At 48.5% G+C, this 17,552-nt stretch overlaps 1 protein-coding gene across 1 annotated transcript in view; it reads right to left on the reverse strand.

Annotated features, from left to right (window-relative positions):
• Positions 1-4,971: 4,971 nt before the first annotated feature.
• The window catches only part of LOC147118246 (uncharacterized), a 40,167-nt gene continuing 27,586 nt past the window's right edge, over positions 4,972-17,552 (reverse strand). Inside the window, exons 4-5 of the mRNA XM_085983688.1 lie at positions 6,070-6,758; positions 4,972-5,088 (exon numbers count right to left, since the gene is read on the reverse strand). Of these exons, the coding sequence (XP_085839814.1) occupies positions 4,972-5,088; positions 6,070-6,758 (806 nt within the window). The remainder of the gene's footprint in view (positions 5,089-6,069; positions 6,759-17,552) is intronic.

Below are 17,552 nucleotides of genomic sequence, written 5' to 3' on the forward strand. Positions count from 1 at the left end.
TTTTAAAAACAGTCATTTACTACAACTCGCTGTTTTCTGTCCTTAAGCCAATTCCTAATCCAAGCTGCCACTGACCCACCTATTCCACGAGCCTCAATTTTGATAACCGGCCTTCTATGTGGTACCACAGGAACTTTCAAAGGCAATTGGACATGTACTTGAAGAGGACTAGTTTGGAGGTTATGGGGATAAAGCCGGGGAGTGGGACTAAATTCAACAGCTCTTTCAAAGAGCCGGCACATCACAATGGGCCCAAGAAGCTCCTTCTGTGCTGTAAGATTCTATGAACAGTGTGAACTCGCTGGTGTCTCTTCAGGCTCTTCGAGCTTTTCAAGCTCTTCCCACAGTCAGAACATTTAAAGGGTTACTCTCCAGTGTGAACTCGCTGGTGTCCCTTCATCTCCCCGGTGCTTTCAAAGCTCTTCTCACAGTCAGAACATTTAAAGGGTTTCTCATCAATGTGGACAAGCTGGTGTCTCAGCAGGTGGGATGGATAAACAAATCCCTTCCCACACACGGAGCAGGTGAACAGACTGTCCCCGGTGTGACTGCACCGATGAACATCCGACGGACGGGGAACTGAATCCCTTCCCGCCGTCCCCACCTTTGCCCGGTTTCTCTCCGGTGTGACGGTGCACGTGTCTCGCCAGGTCAGGTGATCAGCTGAATCCGAGTCCACACACGGAACACATGTGCGGTTTGTCCGCGCTGTGATCACTGCTCTCTCCTTCCATGTACAAAGGCCAATGATACTCAGGTCCCGATAAATCGAGCGACTCAGATCTTAACGTCAGTACTGCACCAGCCCTGGGAGTGTTGGATGGGACAGTGTAGAGGGAGCTTTACTCTGTATCTAACCCGTGCTGTACCTGCCCTGGGAGTGTTTGATGGGACAGTGTAGAGGGAGCTTTACTCTGTATCTAACCCGTGCTGTACCTGCCCTGGGAGTGTTTGATGGGACAGTGTAGAGGGAGCTTTACTCTGTATCTAACCTGTGCTGTACCTGCCCTGGGAGTGTTTGATGGGACAGTGTAGAGGGAGGTTTACTCTGTATCTAACCTGTGCTGTACCTGCCCTGGGAGTGTTTGATGGGACAGTGCAGAGAGAGCTTTACTCTGTATCTAACCCGTGCTGTACCTGCCCTGGGAGTGTTTGATGGGACAGTGTAGAGGGAGCTTTACTCTGTATCTAACCCATTCTGTACCTGCCCTGGGAGTGTTTGATGGGACAGTGCAGAGGGAGCTTTACTCTGTATCTCACCCGTGCTGTACCTGCCCTGGGAGTGTTTGATGGGACAGTGTAGAGGGAGCTTTACTCTGTATCTAACCTGTGCTGTACCTGCCCTGGGAGTGTTTGACGGGACAGTGTAGAGGGAGGTTTACTCTGTATCTAACCTGTGCTGTATCTGCCCTGGGAGTGTTTGATGGGACAGTGCAGAGAGAGCTTTACTCTGTATCTAACCCGTGCTGTACCTGCTCTGGGAGAGTTTGATGGGACAGTGTAGAGTGAGCTTTGCTCTGTATCTAACCTGTGCTGTACCTGCCCTGGGAGTGTTTGATGGTACAGTGTAGAGGGAGGTTTACTCTGTATCTAACCTGTGCTGTACCTGCCCTGGGAGTGTTTGATGGGACAGTGCAGAGAGAGCTTTACTCTGTATCTAACCCGTGCTGTACCTGCCCTGGGAGTGTTTGATGGGACAGTGTAGAGGGAGCTTTACTCTGTATCTAACCCATTCTGTACCTGCCCTGGGAGTGTTTGATGGGACAGTGTAGAGGGAGCTTTACTCTGTATCTCACCTGTGCTGTACCTGCCCTGGGAGTGTTTGATGGGACAGTGTAGAGGGAGCTTTACTCTGCATCTAACCTGTGCTGTACCTGCCCTGGGAGTGTTTGAAGGGACAGTGTAGAGGGAGGTTTACTCTGTATCTAACCTGTGCTGTATCTGCCCTGGGAGTGTTTGATGGGACAGTGCAGAGAAAGCTTTACTCTGTATCTGACCCGTGCTGTACCTGCCCTGGGAGTGTCTGATGGGACAGTGTAGAGGGCGCTTTACTCTGTATCTAACCCGTGCTGTACCTGCTCTGGGAGTGTTTGATGGGACAGTGTAGAGTGAGCTTTGCTCTGTTTCTAACCCGTGCTGTACCTGCCCTGGGAGTGTTTGATGGGACAGTGTAGAGGGAGCTTTACTCTGTATCTAAGCCATGCTGTACCTGCCCTGGGAGTGTTTGATGGGACAGTGTAGAGGGAGCTTTACTCTGTATCTAACCCGTGCTGTACCTGCCCTGGGAGTGTTTGATGGAACAGTGTAGAGGGAGCTTTACTTTGTATCTAACCCATGCTGTACCTGCCCTGGGAGTGTTGGATGGGACATTGTAGAGGGAGCTTTACTTTGTATCTAACCCATGCTGTACCTGCCCTGGGAGTGTTTGATGGGACAGTGTAGAGGGAGCTTTACTCTGTATCTAACCTGTGCTGTACCTGCCCTGGGAGTGTTTGATAGGACAGCGTAGAGGGAGCTTTACACTGTATCTAACCCGTGCTGTACCTGCGCTGGGGGTGTTTGATGTGACAGTGTAGAGAGAGCTTTACTCTGTATCTAACCCATGCTGTACCTGCCATGGAAGAATCACGCAATACTCTAGAATTGTTTTGAATAATTTTTATTGACATTCAGACCTGACCCTTTTACCAGATAACAAAGTCATACAACCTTATTCTGGGGAGCACCACTCGGAGCTGAGGGTGATCAGGACCGTGTTCTGGGAGAGTTGAGGATGTTCTTGTCCTTCTTGCTTCATTGTGACTCGTGGTTCTCCTGACAGTCGCTGTAATTCTGGATGTTTTGTAGCCTTAGCTTCCTGAGTCTGTTGCTGCGCAGAATACATTATGTAGACTTGTTTTTCCAATAGTTCAACATCCGCCTTATCTCTTCCTTTGTTACGTCGCACACTTTCGTAACTGTCACCAGATTGGATAAGCTTTGACAATGAACAGTCGAGCAGGCCGCAGTCAGTCTGTAATACTGTTCCATTCTGGGCACCGCACCTCAGGAAGGATATATTGGCACAGATTCACCAGAATGATACCAGGGCTAAAGGGGTTAAATGATCAGGACAGGTTGCACAGACTAGGCTTGTGTTCCCCATGAACCATCAGCTCCACAGGCTGAAAGATTAAACAGCAGTACAAAATTTATAAAAGAATTTCCATGTTCACATTGCCCCAGCTGCCGGCAGGGCCCTGCCCTACAGAGCAGGGTGAACTTGTTGGTGTGTCCGCAGGTGGGATGACTGAGTGAACCCCTTCCCACACACAGAGCAGGTGAACGGTCTCTCCCCGGTGTGAACTCACTGGTGTGTCAGCAGGTGGGATGACTGAGTGAATCCCTTCCCACACACAGAGCAGGCGAACGGTCTCTCCCCAGTGTGGACCCACTGGTGTGTCAGCAGGTGGGATGACTGAGTGAATCCCTTCCCACACACGGAGCAGGTGAATGGTCTCTCCCCAGTGTGAACTCGCTGGTGTATCAGCAGGTGGGATGACTGTGTGACTCCCTTCCCACACACGGAGCAGGTGAACATCTCTCCCCGGTGTGAACTCACTGGTGTGTCAGCAGGTGGGATGACTGAGTGAATCCCTTCCCACACACAGAGCAGGTGAACGGTCTCTCCCCAGTGTGGACCCACTGGTGTGTCAGCAGGTGGGATGACTGAGTGAATCCCTTCCCACACACGGAGCAGGTGAACGGTCTCTCCCCGGTGTGAACTCGCTGGTGTATCAGCAGGTGGGATGACTGAGTGAATCCCTTCCCACACACGGAGCAGGTGAATGGTCTCTCCCCGGTGTGAACTCGCTGGTGTCTCAGTAGGTGGGATGACTGAGTGAATCCCTTCCCACACACGGAGCAGGTGAACAGCCTCTCCCCGGTGTGAACTCGCTGGTGTGTCAGCAGGTGGGATGACTGAGTGACTCCCTTCCCACACACGGAGCAGGTGAACGGTCTCTCCCCAGTGTGAACTCGCTGGTGTGTCAGCAGGTGGGATGACTGAGTGACTCCCTTCCCACACACGGAGCAGGTTGTTGTGGAGTATTTTAAACCTACACTCGACACAAGGTTTTCAGATCGTTATTCAAATGGTCTTTAATACACCAGTGGGGAGACAATCTCTAACTGGCGCACCAGTAAGGACTTCTCCAAAATTATACAGTAAGCGTTACATATTTATACGTTCAAATGTCGTGTTAACCTCGTGCATATTCCATTACACTGTTTTAATTGGCTTAAGGCCCGCGTGCACAGTTGCTGTTTAGCTAATTCCCTATCTCGCATCACACAATCTTTCGCCTATATGTTATTGTCACATGATCTTTATGATCTCACCTGTTATTGTATTTTGTGACCGTTAGTAAAACCACATGTCTGCATTTCTGTCTTGCTGTGCCCCGTGTGGTTTCACTTCCATAGTTTGTGGTTGGTGTTTCTGAGCTAATTTCATCTAACGTTCAAAAGCATCGAAACTTTGTGGTCAACATGTCTGATCTCTGCCGGTCACTGTCTCAACTGTTTCTAGTGTGTAAGCTGCATTGTTAACCCCTTAATTCCTGAAGGGCGCCGATGCCCCACTTCAGACCCCCCTTTTGGTCCTTGGCTAACTTACCCAAGATGACCAATTACTACTACTACTGCCTTAGGCATCCCGCCCTGCTTGCAGTGGCCAGCTGCTAGGTTGGGGACACCTAGTGCGTTTTAGAGCTAAGTAATTCCTTCGTCTTGCACATGTTTGAGCAGCTTACTCTGTTCCTTAACTATCGTCTTTGCCCTGGTTTTGTTTCTATGCTTCGAGCAAGCAGCACAAGTCATTGTAAGCCAACCTAATGCTAATATTAATTGTAGCGCTACCAGTACATGAGAGATGATGCGGATCCAAGGATGGATATCTACATTTAAGCCCCAGTTTCAGGCTGTTTCACATCACGGTATCTTACGGAGTTCGGTTTCGATCTCCTTGTCTAGTTCCTGTAACTCTTGTTTTAGGAGATGGTACCGTTTCATGTTGAAAGGGTTAAAAGGGAGAAAGGGGCTCATTAGCTAAAAATAAGAGAATTGAGGAACCGAGCATACATCCAGCCATATAAAGAGTTGTTTTGTAGATGTCCCAGAGGGAAGGATGGTGTAATGTGGTCAAATGGTCAAACTGTCAGTTACAACTTGAGTAAGGTACACAAACCGTTAGTTACTAATTAAGGAATGAGGTGAAGATAACGTATGGGGTCACAAGACTAATGTAAACGGTCAGAATGTGCACACGGGTCACAAGAATTTGCATCCGAAGCCAACTGTCTGATGTAAGCCACGACTTAGAGCAAAAACTGTATAAAAGGCAATGGATTGTAAAAATCGGGGAACATCTGTCCACGGATAGGTGTTCCCCTGTTAATGTGTAATAAAATTGTGTTGAAGGTACTTTCTGGACTCTGAGTGAATTTTATGTTGCATGACCCACGGGCACCCACGGCTCCCCGTAACAACCTGTTGCAGAGGTGAGTAAAGGGGATTTAGTCCATCTGTGACCAGACCATAACCACAAGCCCGTCTGGGTATCACAGCTATATGGTCCGTGAGGTTATTATTAGATTCACAGCCAGACGTTGTGCCTTCACTTGTCGACCTATTCTATGTGATAACATGAACAGTTCACCGGCGTGCTTGAGGCCTTCCACGACTGGTGGGTACCGGAGGGACTGACGTGCATCATCACCCCTGAAAATAGAATTTTAATTTAATTTAAGTTTCCTTTAAACTTTTTTTTGGTATGTTACATGTTTTATTGGTTGTGCCCCTTTAATAAGGGGGCACATGGTTGACTTTTAACAGGCAATTGCCTATGATAAGGGAAAAAAATAACATGAACAGTCAAATCAAGGGAATCGTCAACACAACAGATTGAAAGATTAAACAATAGTACAGGAATTTATAAAACATTCATCCATTCCATGTCCATGTCACCCCAGCTGCCTGCAGGGCCCTGCGCTACAGAACAGTGTGAACAAGCTGGTGTCTCAGCAGGGCATTGGAGCTTTTAAAGTTCTTCCCACAGTCAGAACATGTAAAGGGTCTCTCATCGGTGTGAACAAACTGGTGTCTCAGCAGGCTGGAGGACAGCAAGAATCCCTTTCCACACACGGAGCAGGTGAATGGCCTCGCCCCGGTGTGAACTCGCTGGTGTGTAGTCAGAGCCCAGGATCTTTTAAAGCTCTTCCCACAGTCAGAACATTTAAAGGGCCTCTCATCAGTGTGAACAAGCTGGTGCATCAGCAAGGTAGAAGAATCAGTGAATTGCTTCCCACACACAGAGCAGGGAAATGGCCTCTCCCCAGTGTGAACTCGCTGGTGTCTGATCAGAACCTCGAAGCCTTTAAAGCTCTTCCCACAGTCGGAACATTTAAATGGCCTCTCATCAGTGTGAACTTGGTGGTGTGCCTGCAGGTTGGATAACTGTGTGAATCGCTTCCCACACACGGAGCAGGGAAATGGCCTCTCCCCAGTGTGAATTCGTTGGTGTATCTGCAAGCTGGATGACCCAGTGAAACCCTTCCCACACACAGAGCAGGTGAACGGTCTCTCTCCAGTGTGAGACCGTTGGTGTGTCATCAGATTCATGGAACTTTTAAACTTCTTCCCACAGTCGGAACATTTAAACGGTCTCTCACCAGTGTGGACAAGCTGGTGTCTCAGCAGGTGGGATGTGCAAGTGAATCCTTTCCCACACACGGAGCAGGTGAGCAGACTGACTCCAGGGTGACTGTGCGGATTAAATTTCAACACAGACGGGGAACTGAATCCATTCCCACCATCCCCACCTTTACTCGGTTTCTCCCCGGTGTGACGATGCATGTGTCTCGCCAAGGCAGGCAATCGGCTGAAGGTGAGTCCACACATGGAGCACGTGTGCAGTTTGTCTGCGCTGTGATCGCTGCTCTCTCCTTCCATGTGCAAAGGCCAATGATATAAATCGAGTGACTCTGTCAGATCTTGATGTGATGTTGGTTTGAGCTTCCTCTCTGTAAATGCTCCGCTTCTAAAAAAAAACCCTGTGAAAGGAGTGTAGAAAGCGGTAAGAGGGAGAATGTCGTCTCATGTTGCTCTTTCGCAGCCCAGGGGCAGTGAAGCTGATTTTCAGGCCCCAGCTGCTGCACAACTTGGTTGAAAGAATCAATAGTAATGGCGGCTGCAATTCCCACAAGGCCCCGCGCTCCAGAAAGTGCTCCGGCCACTGCGCTGAGTTGTGGCTGACACCGCGCATGCGCCCATGGCCCCGCCCTCTCCTGCTCCACAGGCGCCCAGCCCGCACCGTGCATGCTCAGCACACACCCTGCTCCCCTGTCAATCATCCTCCTGCGCGCTGGGCCCCTGAGCTCCAGGCTGTCGCGCGGGGCTTTCTTTGTAAAGTCGGTGTTGGTTATGAGCTGCAATCAGTGAGGGAAAGTGAGTTTTCCCCCAGATCCGATTGAGATCAGCGGAGGGGAGAGAATAAAGGGGAATCCAAACCTGAGAGTCCGCGGATCCGGGCCCCGAGCGGAGCTTCTTCAGTTTGCCGGAGTGCACTCCAGGGACACGTGACCCAGGCCTGATTGACGGGAGCTTCCGACCAATAGGGAGCGAACGGGGCGGGGCTAGAGGAGCGAACCGGCGGTGGGTCCTCCAACCAATCGGGGAGCTTGAGGGACGGGACTTGCGCCGGCTGATTGTCTGATCCACAGGGCAGCGAGTTTCTCCAGTCCCTTGTTCAGGGCCTGGGGCCAGGGGAGGCTGTGGGCCTTTAGTCCCCGCATTGGAAACAAGGCTCTTTGGCTCACAACCCACGGGCTCAGATTGTAATACAGTCTTTTTAAATTCAGGAATCAAAGGGACAGGATCTCTAATTCTGTTTTGCGACAGTTCCTGGGACAGACTTAGATTTTCGGAAGGCGTTTGACAAAGTACCACATAGAAGGCTGGTTAACAAAATGGAGGCTCATGGAATAGGTGGGTCAGTGGCAGCTTGGATAAGGAATTGGCTTAAGGACAGAAAACAGCGAGTTGTGGTAAATGGGTGTTTTTCAGACTGGAGGATGGTAGCGGTGTTCCCCCAGGGTCAGTGCTGGGGCCACTGCTTTTTTTGATAGAGTCACACAGAACAGAAAGAGGCCCTTCGGCCCATCGTGTCTGCGCTGGCCATCAAGCCCTGTCTATTCTAATCCCATTTTCCAGCACTTGGTCCATAGCCTTGTATGCTATGGCGTTTCAAGTGCTCATCTAAATGCTTCTTGAATGTTGTGAGGGTTCCTGCCTCTACCACCCTTTCAGGCAGTGAGTTCCAGATTCCAACCACCCTCTGGGTGAAATAGTTTTTCCTCAAATCCCCGCTAAACCTCCTGCCCCTTACCTTGAAACTATGCCCCCTGGTTATTGACCCCTTTACTAAGGGGAAAAGTTCCTTTCTATCTACCCTATCTATGCCCCTCATAATTTTGTACACCTCAATCAGGTCCCCCCTCAGCCTTCTCTGCTCCAAGGAAAACAACCCCAGCCTCCTCATAGCTGAAGCGCTCCAGCCCAGGTAACATCCTGGTGAATCTCCTCTGCACCCTCTCCAATGCAATCACATCCCTCCTATAGTGTGGTGACCAGAACTGCACACAGTATTCCAGCTGTGGCCTAACTAGCGTTTTGTACAGCTCCATCATAACCTCCCTGCTCTTATATTCTATGCCTCAGCTAATGAAGGCAAGTATCCCATATGCCTTTTTAACCACCTTATCTACCTGTCCTGCTTCCTTCAGGGATCTATGTACATGCACACCAATGTCCCTCTGATCCTCTGTCCTTCCTAGGGTCCTACCATTCATTGTGTATTCCCTTGCCTTGTTAGTCCTCCCAAAATGCATCACCTCACACTTTTCAGGGTTAAATTCCATTTGCCACTGTTCTGCCCATCTAACCAACCCATCTATATCGTCCTGTAGCCTGAGGCTTCCCTCCTCGCTATTTACCACTCCACCAATTTTTGTGTCATCTGCGAACTTACTGATCATACCTCCTACATTCATATCTAAATCATGAATGTACACTACAAACAGCAAGGGGACCAGCACCGATCCCTGCAGTACACCACTGGACACAGGCTTCCAGTCACAGAAACAACCTTCGACCATCACCCTCTGCCTCCTGCCACTAAGCCAATTTTGGATCCAATGTGCCAATCTGCCCTGGATCCCATGGGTTCTTACCTTCTTGACCAGTCTCCCATGTGGGACTTTGTCAAAAGCCTTACTGAAGTCCATGTAGACTACATCAATTGCACTACCCTGATCCACACACCTAGTCACCCCCTCGAAAAATTCAATAAAACTGGTTAGACTTGATCTCCCCTTGACAAAGCCATGCTGACTATCCTTGATTAATCCTTGCCTCTCCAAGTGGAGACTAATTCTGTCCCTCAGAAGTTTTTCCAATAATTTCCCTACCACTGATGTTAGGCTCACTGGCCAGTAATTCCCTGGTTTATCCCTACTACCCTTCTTGAATAATGGTACTACGTTAGTTGTTCTCCAGTCCTCTCACCAGAGGTTCTGAAAATTTGTGTCAGAGCCCCTGCAATCTCCTCCCTTGCCTCACAAAGCAGCCTGGGATACATCTCGTCTGGGCCTGGGGATTTATCCACTTTTAAGCCTGCAAAAACCGTGAGTACCTCCTCCCCCTCAATACTAATTTGTTCAAGTATATCACAATCCCCCTGCCTGATTTCTATGCCTACATCGTCCTTCTCTATAGTGAACACATATGCAAAATATTCATTTGAAACCTCACCCACATCTTCCGGCTCTACACACAGATTGCCACTTTGGTCTCTAATGGGCCTTAGTCTTTCCCTGGTTATCCTCTTGCCCTTAATATACTTATAAAACACCTTGGGATTTTCCTTTATTTTGCCCACCAGTGTTATTTCATGCCCCCTCTTTGCTCTCCGAATTTCATTTTTAAGTACCCCCCGGCACTTTTTATACTCCTCTAGGGCTTCCACTGTTTCTAGTCCTTTGTATCTGCCAAAAGCCACCCTTTTTTTCCTAATCCATTCTCGTATATCCCTTGACATCCAGGGTTCCCTGGGCTTGTTGGTCCCACCCTTGACCTTTACGGGAACATGTTGCCATTGTACTCTCTCAATTTCCTTTCTAAAAGATTCCCACTGCTCTGATGTGGATTTTCCTACATGTAGCTGATCCCAGTCCACTTTGGCCAGATCCTGCCTTATCATATTAAAATCGGCCTTCCCCCAATTTAGAACCCTTATTTCTGGTCCATCTTTGTCCTTTTCCATGACTACCTTAAATCTCACCGAATTATGGTCACTGTCACCAAAATGCTCTCCGACTGACACTTCTCCCACTTGCCCGGCCACATTCCCTGGAATTAGGTCCAGTACCGCCCCCTCTCTTGTAGGACTTTCTACATGCTGCCTCAAAAAGCTCTCCTGGATGCACTTTAAGAATTCTGCACCCTCTGAGCCTTTCACACAGATGAATGCTGGAGGAGGGGCGTGTCTGGAATAAAAAGGCGGAGGTTGTGAATATTTATTTTATGTTTAATCATATTTTCTAAAGTATTGTCTTATTTTAAATTAAATTGAAATGGGTTTATTTTTTGCTTTGATGTGCCTGCTGTACATGGTCCATGTCTCTGAGGCATACAGGAGGGCGGATATCACTACTGCTCTGTAGACCATGAGCTTGGTGCCAGGTTTGAGGTCCTGGTCTTCAAACACTCTCTTCCTCAGGCGACCGAAGGCTGCACTGGCACACTGATGGCGGTGTTGGACTTTGTCGTCGACGTCTGCCCTTGTTGACAGTAGGCGCCCGAGGTATGGAAAGTGGTCCACGTTGTCCAAGGCCTTGTCGTGGATTTTGATAATCAGGGGGCAGCACTGCGTGGCGGGGGCAGGTTGGTAGAGGACCTTTGTCCTGCAGGTGCGCTTCGCCAAACTGAAGAAGCTCTGCTCGGGGCCCAGATCCGCGGACTCTCAGGTTTGGATTCCCCTTTATTCTCTCCCCTCCTCTGATCTCAATCGGATCTGGGGGAAAACTCACTTTCCCTCACTGATTGCGGCTCTTCACCAACACCGACTTTACAAAGAAAGCCCCGCGCGGCAGCCTGGAGCTCAGGGGCCCAGTGCACAGGCGTGGGGAGGATGATTGACAGGGGCCCAGGGTGAGTGCTGAGCAACAGAAAATGCTGGAAAAGCTCAGCAGGCCAGGCAACATCTGTGGAGAGAGAAATCGAGTCAACGTTTCAGGTCGAAACCCTTCGTCAGGACTGAGAGGAAACACAGGAAATGAAACAGATTAAAAGGCCAGTTTGGGGGCTGGGAAATGGGGATGAAAGAACAAAAGAGAAGTGAAGATCGGACCAGTAAAGAGACAAAAGACGGCTCGAGATGTTTATTCAATGGATGCAGTGTGAAGTGTGAAATGTTCTGGCAGAATGAGAGACAGCTGCCATGTGGGAGAGAGAAAAAGGGGGAAGGGCCAAAAGAAAGGGGTGGATAAAAAATATATAAAAATGTAACAGGGGCCGAGGTTATGATCTGAAATTGTTAAACTCGATATTGAGTCCGGAAGGCTGTAAAGTGCCTGATCGGAAGATGAGGTGCTGTTCCTCGAGCTTACGCTGGGTTTCCGTGGAACAATGCAAGAGCCCGAGGACGGTGAGGTCTGAGTGGGAATGGGGCGGTGAATTAAAGTGACAGGCGACCGGAAGCTCGGGGTCACCCTTACGGACTGAATGGAGGTGTTCCGCAAAGTGGTCACCCAATCTGCGTTTGGACTCACCAATGTAGAGGAGACCACATCGTGAGCAGCGAATTCTCTCTATATCAACTCTATCAACATTTTTCATAATTCAAAAGACCTCTATTAGGTCACCCCTCAGCCTTCTTTTTTCAAGAGAAAAGAGACCCAGCCTGTTCATCCTTTCCTGATATGTATACCCTTGCATTTCTGGTATCATCCTTGTAAATCTTCTCTGCACCCTCTCCAGTCCCTCTATATCCTTTTTATAATATGGCGACCAGAACTGTACGCAGTACTCTAAGTGTGGTCTAACCAAGGTTCGATACAGGTTTAGCATAACTTCACTACTTTTCAATTCTATCCCTCTAGAAATAAACCCTAGTGTTTGGTTTGCTTTTTTTATGGCCTTGCTAACCTGTGTCGCAACTTTTAGTAATTTGTGTATTTGTACTCCGAGATCCCTTTGTTCCTCTGCCCCACCTAGACTCGCACCCTCCAAGTGATAAGTGACCTCCCCATTCTTCCTACCAAAATGTAATACCTCACATTTATCTGTTCAGCCTTGGTCACTCTGCAAAAACTCTGAAATGTTTAATAATGAAATCAGGGAGTCAAAAAGCTCAGGTGAGGCAGTTTAAAAAGACAGTCCCTGACCAGAGATTGCTGGATGCTGACACTCGGTGCTCACGAGGATAGAATGTCCCATTCCCCAGGCACGGACATCCAGCACCTCGATCACAGCAACAATTCACAAAACACTGGCAATATAACTTGGAGCAGAGACGGTTAAGTGGAGCTCTGATTGAGGTGCTCAAAATTATGAGGGGTTTTGATCGAGCAAACAAGGAGAAGCTGTTGTCACTGGCAGGAGGTTCGGTAATGAGAGGACACAGATTTCAGATCATTGGCAAAAGAATCGAGAGAGGAAATGAGGAGACTTTTTTTTACACAGCGAATTGTGATGATCTGGAATGCGCTGCCTGAATGGGAGTTGGAAGCAGATTCAATTGTAACTTTCAAAAGGGAATTGGATATATACTAAAAGCAGAAATTTGCACGGCTGTGGGGAAAGAGCAGGGCAGTGGGACTAATTGCATCGCTCTTTCAGAGAGCCGGCACCAGCACGATGGGCCGAAATGCATCCTACTGTGCTCTATGATTCTATAACATCAGCTTCTCTCTGCTCACTAGTACTGAGAGAACAGGGAATAATCTTTAAATCCAGCCTAGGTATTGGGGGCTCTTAACATTAACAAGCCCCAGTTGCCTGAATTAACATGGTTCAGTCCTGGATGTGATTAAAGGCATCGAAAACAGTGGAATCGACCCACCGCAGTCACACTGTGGGCACTCTGGTGTGTCAGCGGGTGGGATACACCAGGGAATCCCTTTCCACACACTGAGGTTGGCTCGAATGATTGGGAGTCCCAGGGTTTCGGATACCAGATAATCAAGCTCACAAGGACACAAATTGTCTCTCCAGGCTTTATTAAGAGCGCTGCATAACACAGATCGGGTGATAATTCCCTCAATCTGGAGAATAGAAGTACAGTGGATTCGCGCACGATCTTCTCAAGTCTGTTCCAACTGACAACGGCTTAAGTGGCCTGTTCTTATACACAAGCTTGGTTACCGCTCAGGAAATGGGATTGTTTGGACCCGTCTGTTGACCGCCTCCCGAACTCCTGCTAATTCAGGGAATTTAGTCCATCTGTGACCAGACTATAACCACAAGCCCATTTGGTTATCACACCTATACGGTCCGTGAGGTTATTATCAGATTCACACCCAGACGTTGTGCCTTCACTTGTCTGGCACTTCATCCCATAACACGGGTACAGGGGCTCAGTAATGTTTCATTCATCAGAAAAAGACAAAGTACAACAACATACTGGGCAGCTTAACAGAATCTCATCATAGCTACGGGGCCATAAATTTAAAAGTCACCAATAAATCCAGGAGGGAATTCAGGAGAAACTTCTTTACCCAGAGAGTGTTGAGAATATGGAACTCGCTCCCACAAGGAGTAGTTGAGGCCAATGGTATAGATGTATTTAAGGAGAAGCCAGATAAACATAGGAGGATATGTCGGAGGAGGCTCGCGTGGAGCATAAACCCCGACATGGACCAGTTGGGCCGAATGGCCTGCTTCTGTGCTGTACATTCAATGTAATAACATGAACAGTCCACCGGCGCGCTCGAGGCCTTCCGTGACCGGTGGGTACCGGAGGGACTGGCGTGCATCATCACCACCGAAAATAGATTAATTTAATTTAAGTTTCCTTTAAACATTTTTTTGGTTATGTTACAGGTTTTATTGGTTGTGATGGTTGACTTTTAATAGGCAATTGCCTGTGATAAGGAGAAAAACAAAAATAACATTAACAGTCAAATCAAGGGAATCATCAGCACAACAGATTGAAAGATTAAGCAATAAGTACAAGAATTTATAAAACATTCATCCATTCCACGTTCATGTCACCCCAGCTGTCTGCAGGGCCCTGTGCTACAGAACAGTGCGAACTCGCTGGTGTCTCAGCAGGTCATTGGAGCTTTTAAAGCTCTTCCCACAGTCAGAACACGTAAACGCTCTCTCATCAGTGTGAATAAGCTGGTGTGCCAGCAGGTTGGTGGACTGCAAGAATCCCTTTCCACACACAGAGCAGGGAAATGGCCTCTCCCCAGTGTGAACTTGCTGGTGTCTGGTCAGAGTCCCGGAGCTTTTAAAACTCTTCCCACAGTCAGTACATGTAAATGGCCTCTCATCAGTGTGAACGAGCTGGTGTTGCTTCAGGTCCCCGGAGTATTTAAAGCTCTTCTGACAGACAGAACATGTAAATGGCCTCTCATCATTGTGAACGAGCTGGTGTTGCTTCAGGTCCCCGGAGTATTTAAAGCTCTTCCCACAGTCAGAACATGTAAATGGTTTCTCAACAGTGCAAACTCGCTGGTGTGTGGTCAGAGCCCCAGAGCATTTAAAGCTCTTCCCACAGTCAGAACATTTAAAGGGTCTCTCATCAGTATGAACAAGATGGTGTTGCTTCAGTTCCCCGGTGCATTTAAAGCTCTTCTGACAGACAGAACACGTAAACGGTCTCTCATCAGTGTGAATAAGCTGGTGTGCCAGCAGGTTGGTGGACTGCAAGAATCCCTTTCCACACACGGAGCAGGTGAATGGCCTCTCCCCAGTGTGAACTCGCTGGTGTCTGGTCAGAGCCACAGAGCATTTAAAGCTCTTCCCACAGTCAGAACATTTAAGGGGTCTCTCATCAGTATGAACAAGATGGTGTTGCTTCAGGTCTGTGGAGCTTTTAAAGCTCTTCTGACAGACAGAACATTGAAATGCTCTCTCATCAGTGTGAACAAGCTGGTGTCTGGTCAGAACCCTGGAGCATTTAAAGCTCTTCCCACAGTCAGAACATTTAAATGGTTTCTCATCAGTGTGAACAAGCTGGTGTCTCAGCAGGTGGGATGAATAAACAAATCCCTTCCCACACATGGAGCAGGTGAACAGACTGTCCCCAGTGTGAGTGCACTGATGAACTTCTGACGCAGACGGGGAACTGAATCCCTTCCCGCTGTCACCACCTTTACCCGGTTTCTCCCCGGTGTGACGGTGCACGTGTCTCGCGAGGTCAGGCGATCGGCTGAAGGCGAGTCCACACACGGAACATGTGTGCAGTTTGTCTGCACTGCGATCACTGCTCTCTCCTTCCATGTGCAAAGGCCGATGATATTCAGGTCCTGATGAATCCAGCGATTCTGACAGATCTTGAGGTGATGTTTGGTTTGAGCCTCCTGTCTGTAAATGCTCCATTTCTAAAACCCTGTAAAAGGAGTGTAGAAAGGGGTAAGAGGGAGAATGTTGTCTCATGTCTCCCTTCCCCAGCCCAGGGGCAGTGAAGCTGATTTTCAGACCACAGCTGCTGCACAGGTTGGTTGAAAGGATCAACAGTAATGGCGGCTGCAATCCCCACAAGCCCCCACGCTCCAGAAAGCTCTCCGGCCGCCGCGCTGAGTTGTGGCTGACACCACGCATGCGCCCCATGGCCCCGCCCCCTCCTGCTCCACAGGCGCCCGTCCCGCACCGCGCATGCTCAGCACACACCCTGGGCCCCTGTCAATCATCCTCTCCCGCGCCTGCGCGCTGGGCCCCTGAGCTCCAGGCTGCCGCGCGGGGCTTTCTTTGTAAAGTCGGTGTTGGTTAAGAGCTGCAATCAATGAGGGAAACATAGAAACATAGAAGATAGGAGCAGGAGTAGGCCATTCGGCCCCTCGAGCCTGCTCCACCTTTCAATGAGATCATGGCTGATCATCCAAATTCAGTACCCTGTCCCTGCCTTCTCCCCATATCCCTTGATTCCTTTAGCCTTAAGAAATATATCCAACTCCTTCTTGAATATATTTAATGAATTGGCCTCCACTGCCTTCTGTGGTAGAGAATTCCACAGGTTCACCACTCTCTGGGTGAAGAAATTCCTCCTCATCTCCGTCCTAAATGGCTTACCCCTTATCCTTAGACTGTGACCCCTGGTTCTGGACCCACCGACCATCGGGAACATCCTTCCTGCTTCTAGTCTGTCTAGTCCTGTTAGAATTTTATAAGTTTCAATGAGATCCCCTCTCATTCTTCTAAACTCCAGCGAGTATAAGCCCAATCGACCCAATCTCTCCTCATACGTCATTCCTGCCATCCCAGGTATCAGCCTGGTGAATCTTCGCTGCACTCCCTCCATGGCAAGAACATCCTTCCTCAGATAAGGTGACCAAAACTGCACACAATACTCAAGATGTGGTCTCACCAAGGCCCTGTACAACTGCAGCATGAAATCCTTGTTCCTGTACTCAAACCCTCTCGCTACGAAGGCCAACAAACCATTTGCCTTCTTAACTGCCTGCTGCACCTGCATGCTTACCTTCAGCAACTGATGCACAAGGACACCCAGGTCTCTTTGCACTTCCCCTTCTCCCAATCTACTGCCATTCTAATAATAATCTACCTTCCTGTTTTTGACACCAAAGTGGATAACCTTGCATTTATCCACGTTATATTGCATCTGCCATGCTTCTGCCCAATCACCCAACCTGTCCAATCATAGTGGAGTTTCTCAGCATCCTCCTCACAGCACACATGCCCACCCAGCTTTGTGTCGTTTGCAAACTTGGAGATATTACATCCAATTCCCTCATCTAGATCATTAATATATATTGTGAATAGCTGGGGTCCAATGACCGATCCCTGCGGTACCCCGCTAGGCACTGCCTGCCACTCAGAAAAAAAAACATTTATTCCAACTCTTTGCTTCTGTCTGCCAACCAGTTCTCTATCCAAGTCAATACCTTGCCCCCAATCCCATGTGCCTTAACTTTACACGCTAATCTCTTATGCGGGACCTTATCAAAAGCCTTTTGAAAGTCCAAATACACCACATCCCTTAGCTATTTTACCAGTTACATCCTCAAAAAATTCCAGTAGATTAGTCAAGCATGATTTACCTTTAGTAAATCCATGTTGACTTTGTCCGATCCTGTCACTGTTTTCCAAGTGCTCTGCTATTACATCTTTTATAATGGACTCTAGCATTTTTGCCACTACTGATGTCAGGCTTACCAGTCTATAATTCCCTGTTTTCTCTCTTCCACCTTTTTTAAACAGTGGGGTAACATTAGCTACCCTCCAATCCATGGGAACTGTTCCAGAGACTATCGAATTTTGGAAGATGA

The sequence above is a fragment of the Somniosus microcephalus genome, chromosome 4, assembly GCF_052327205.1.
Source record: "Somniosus microcephalus isolate GS21.2 chromosome 4, FLI_Smic_1.0, whole genome shotgun sequence".
NCBI lineage: Eukaryota > Metazoa > Chordata > Chondrichthyes > Squaliformes > Somniosidae > Somniosus > Somniosus microcephalus.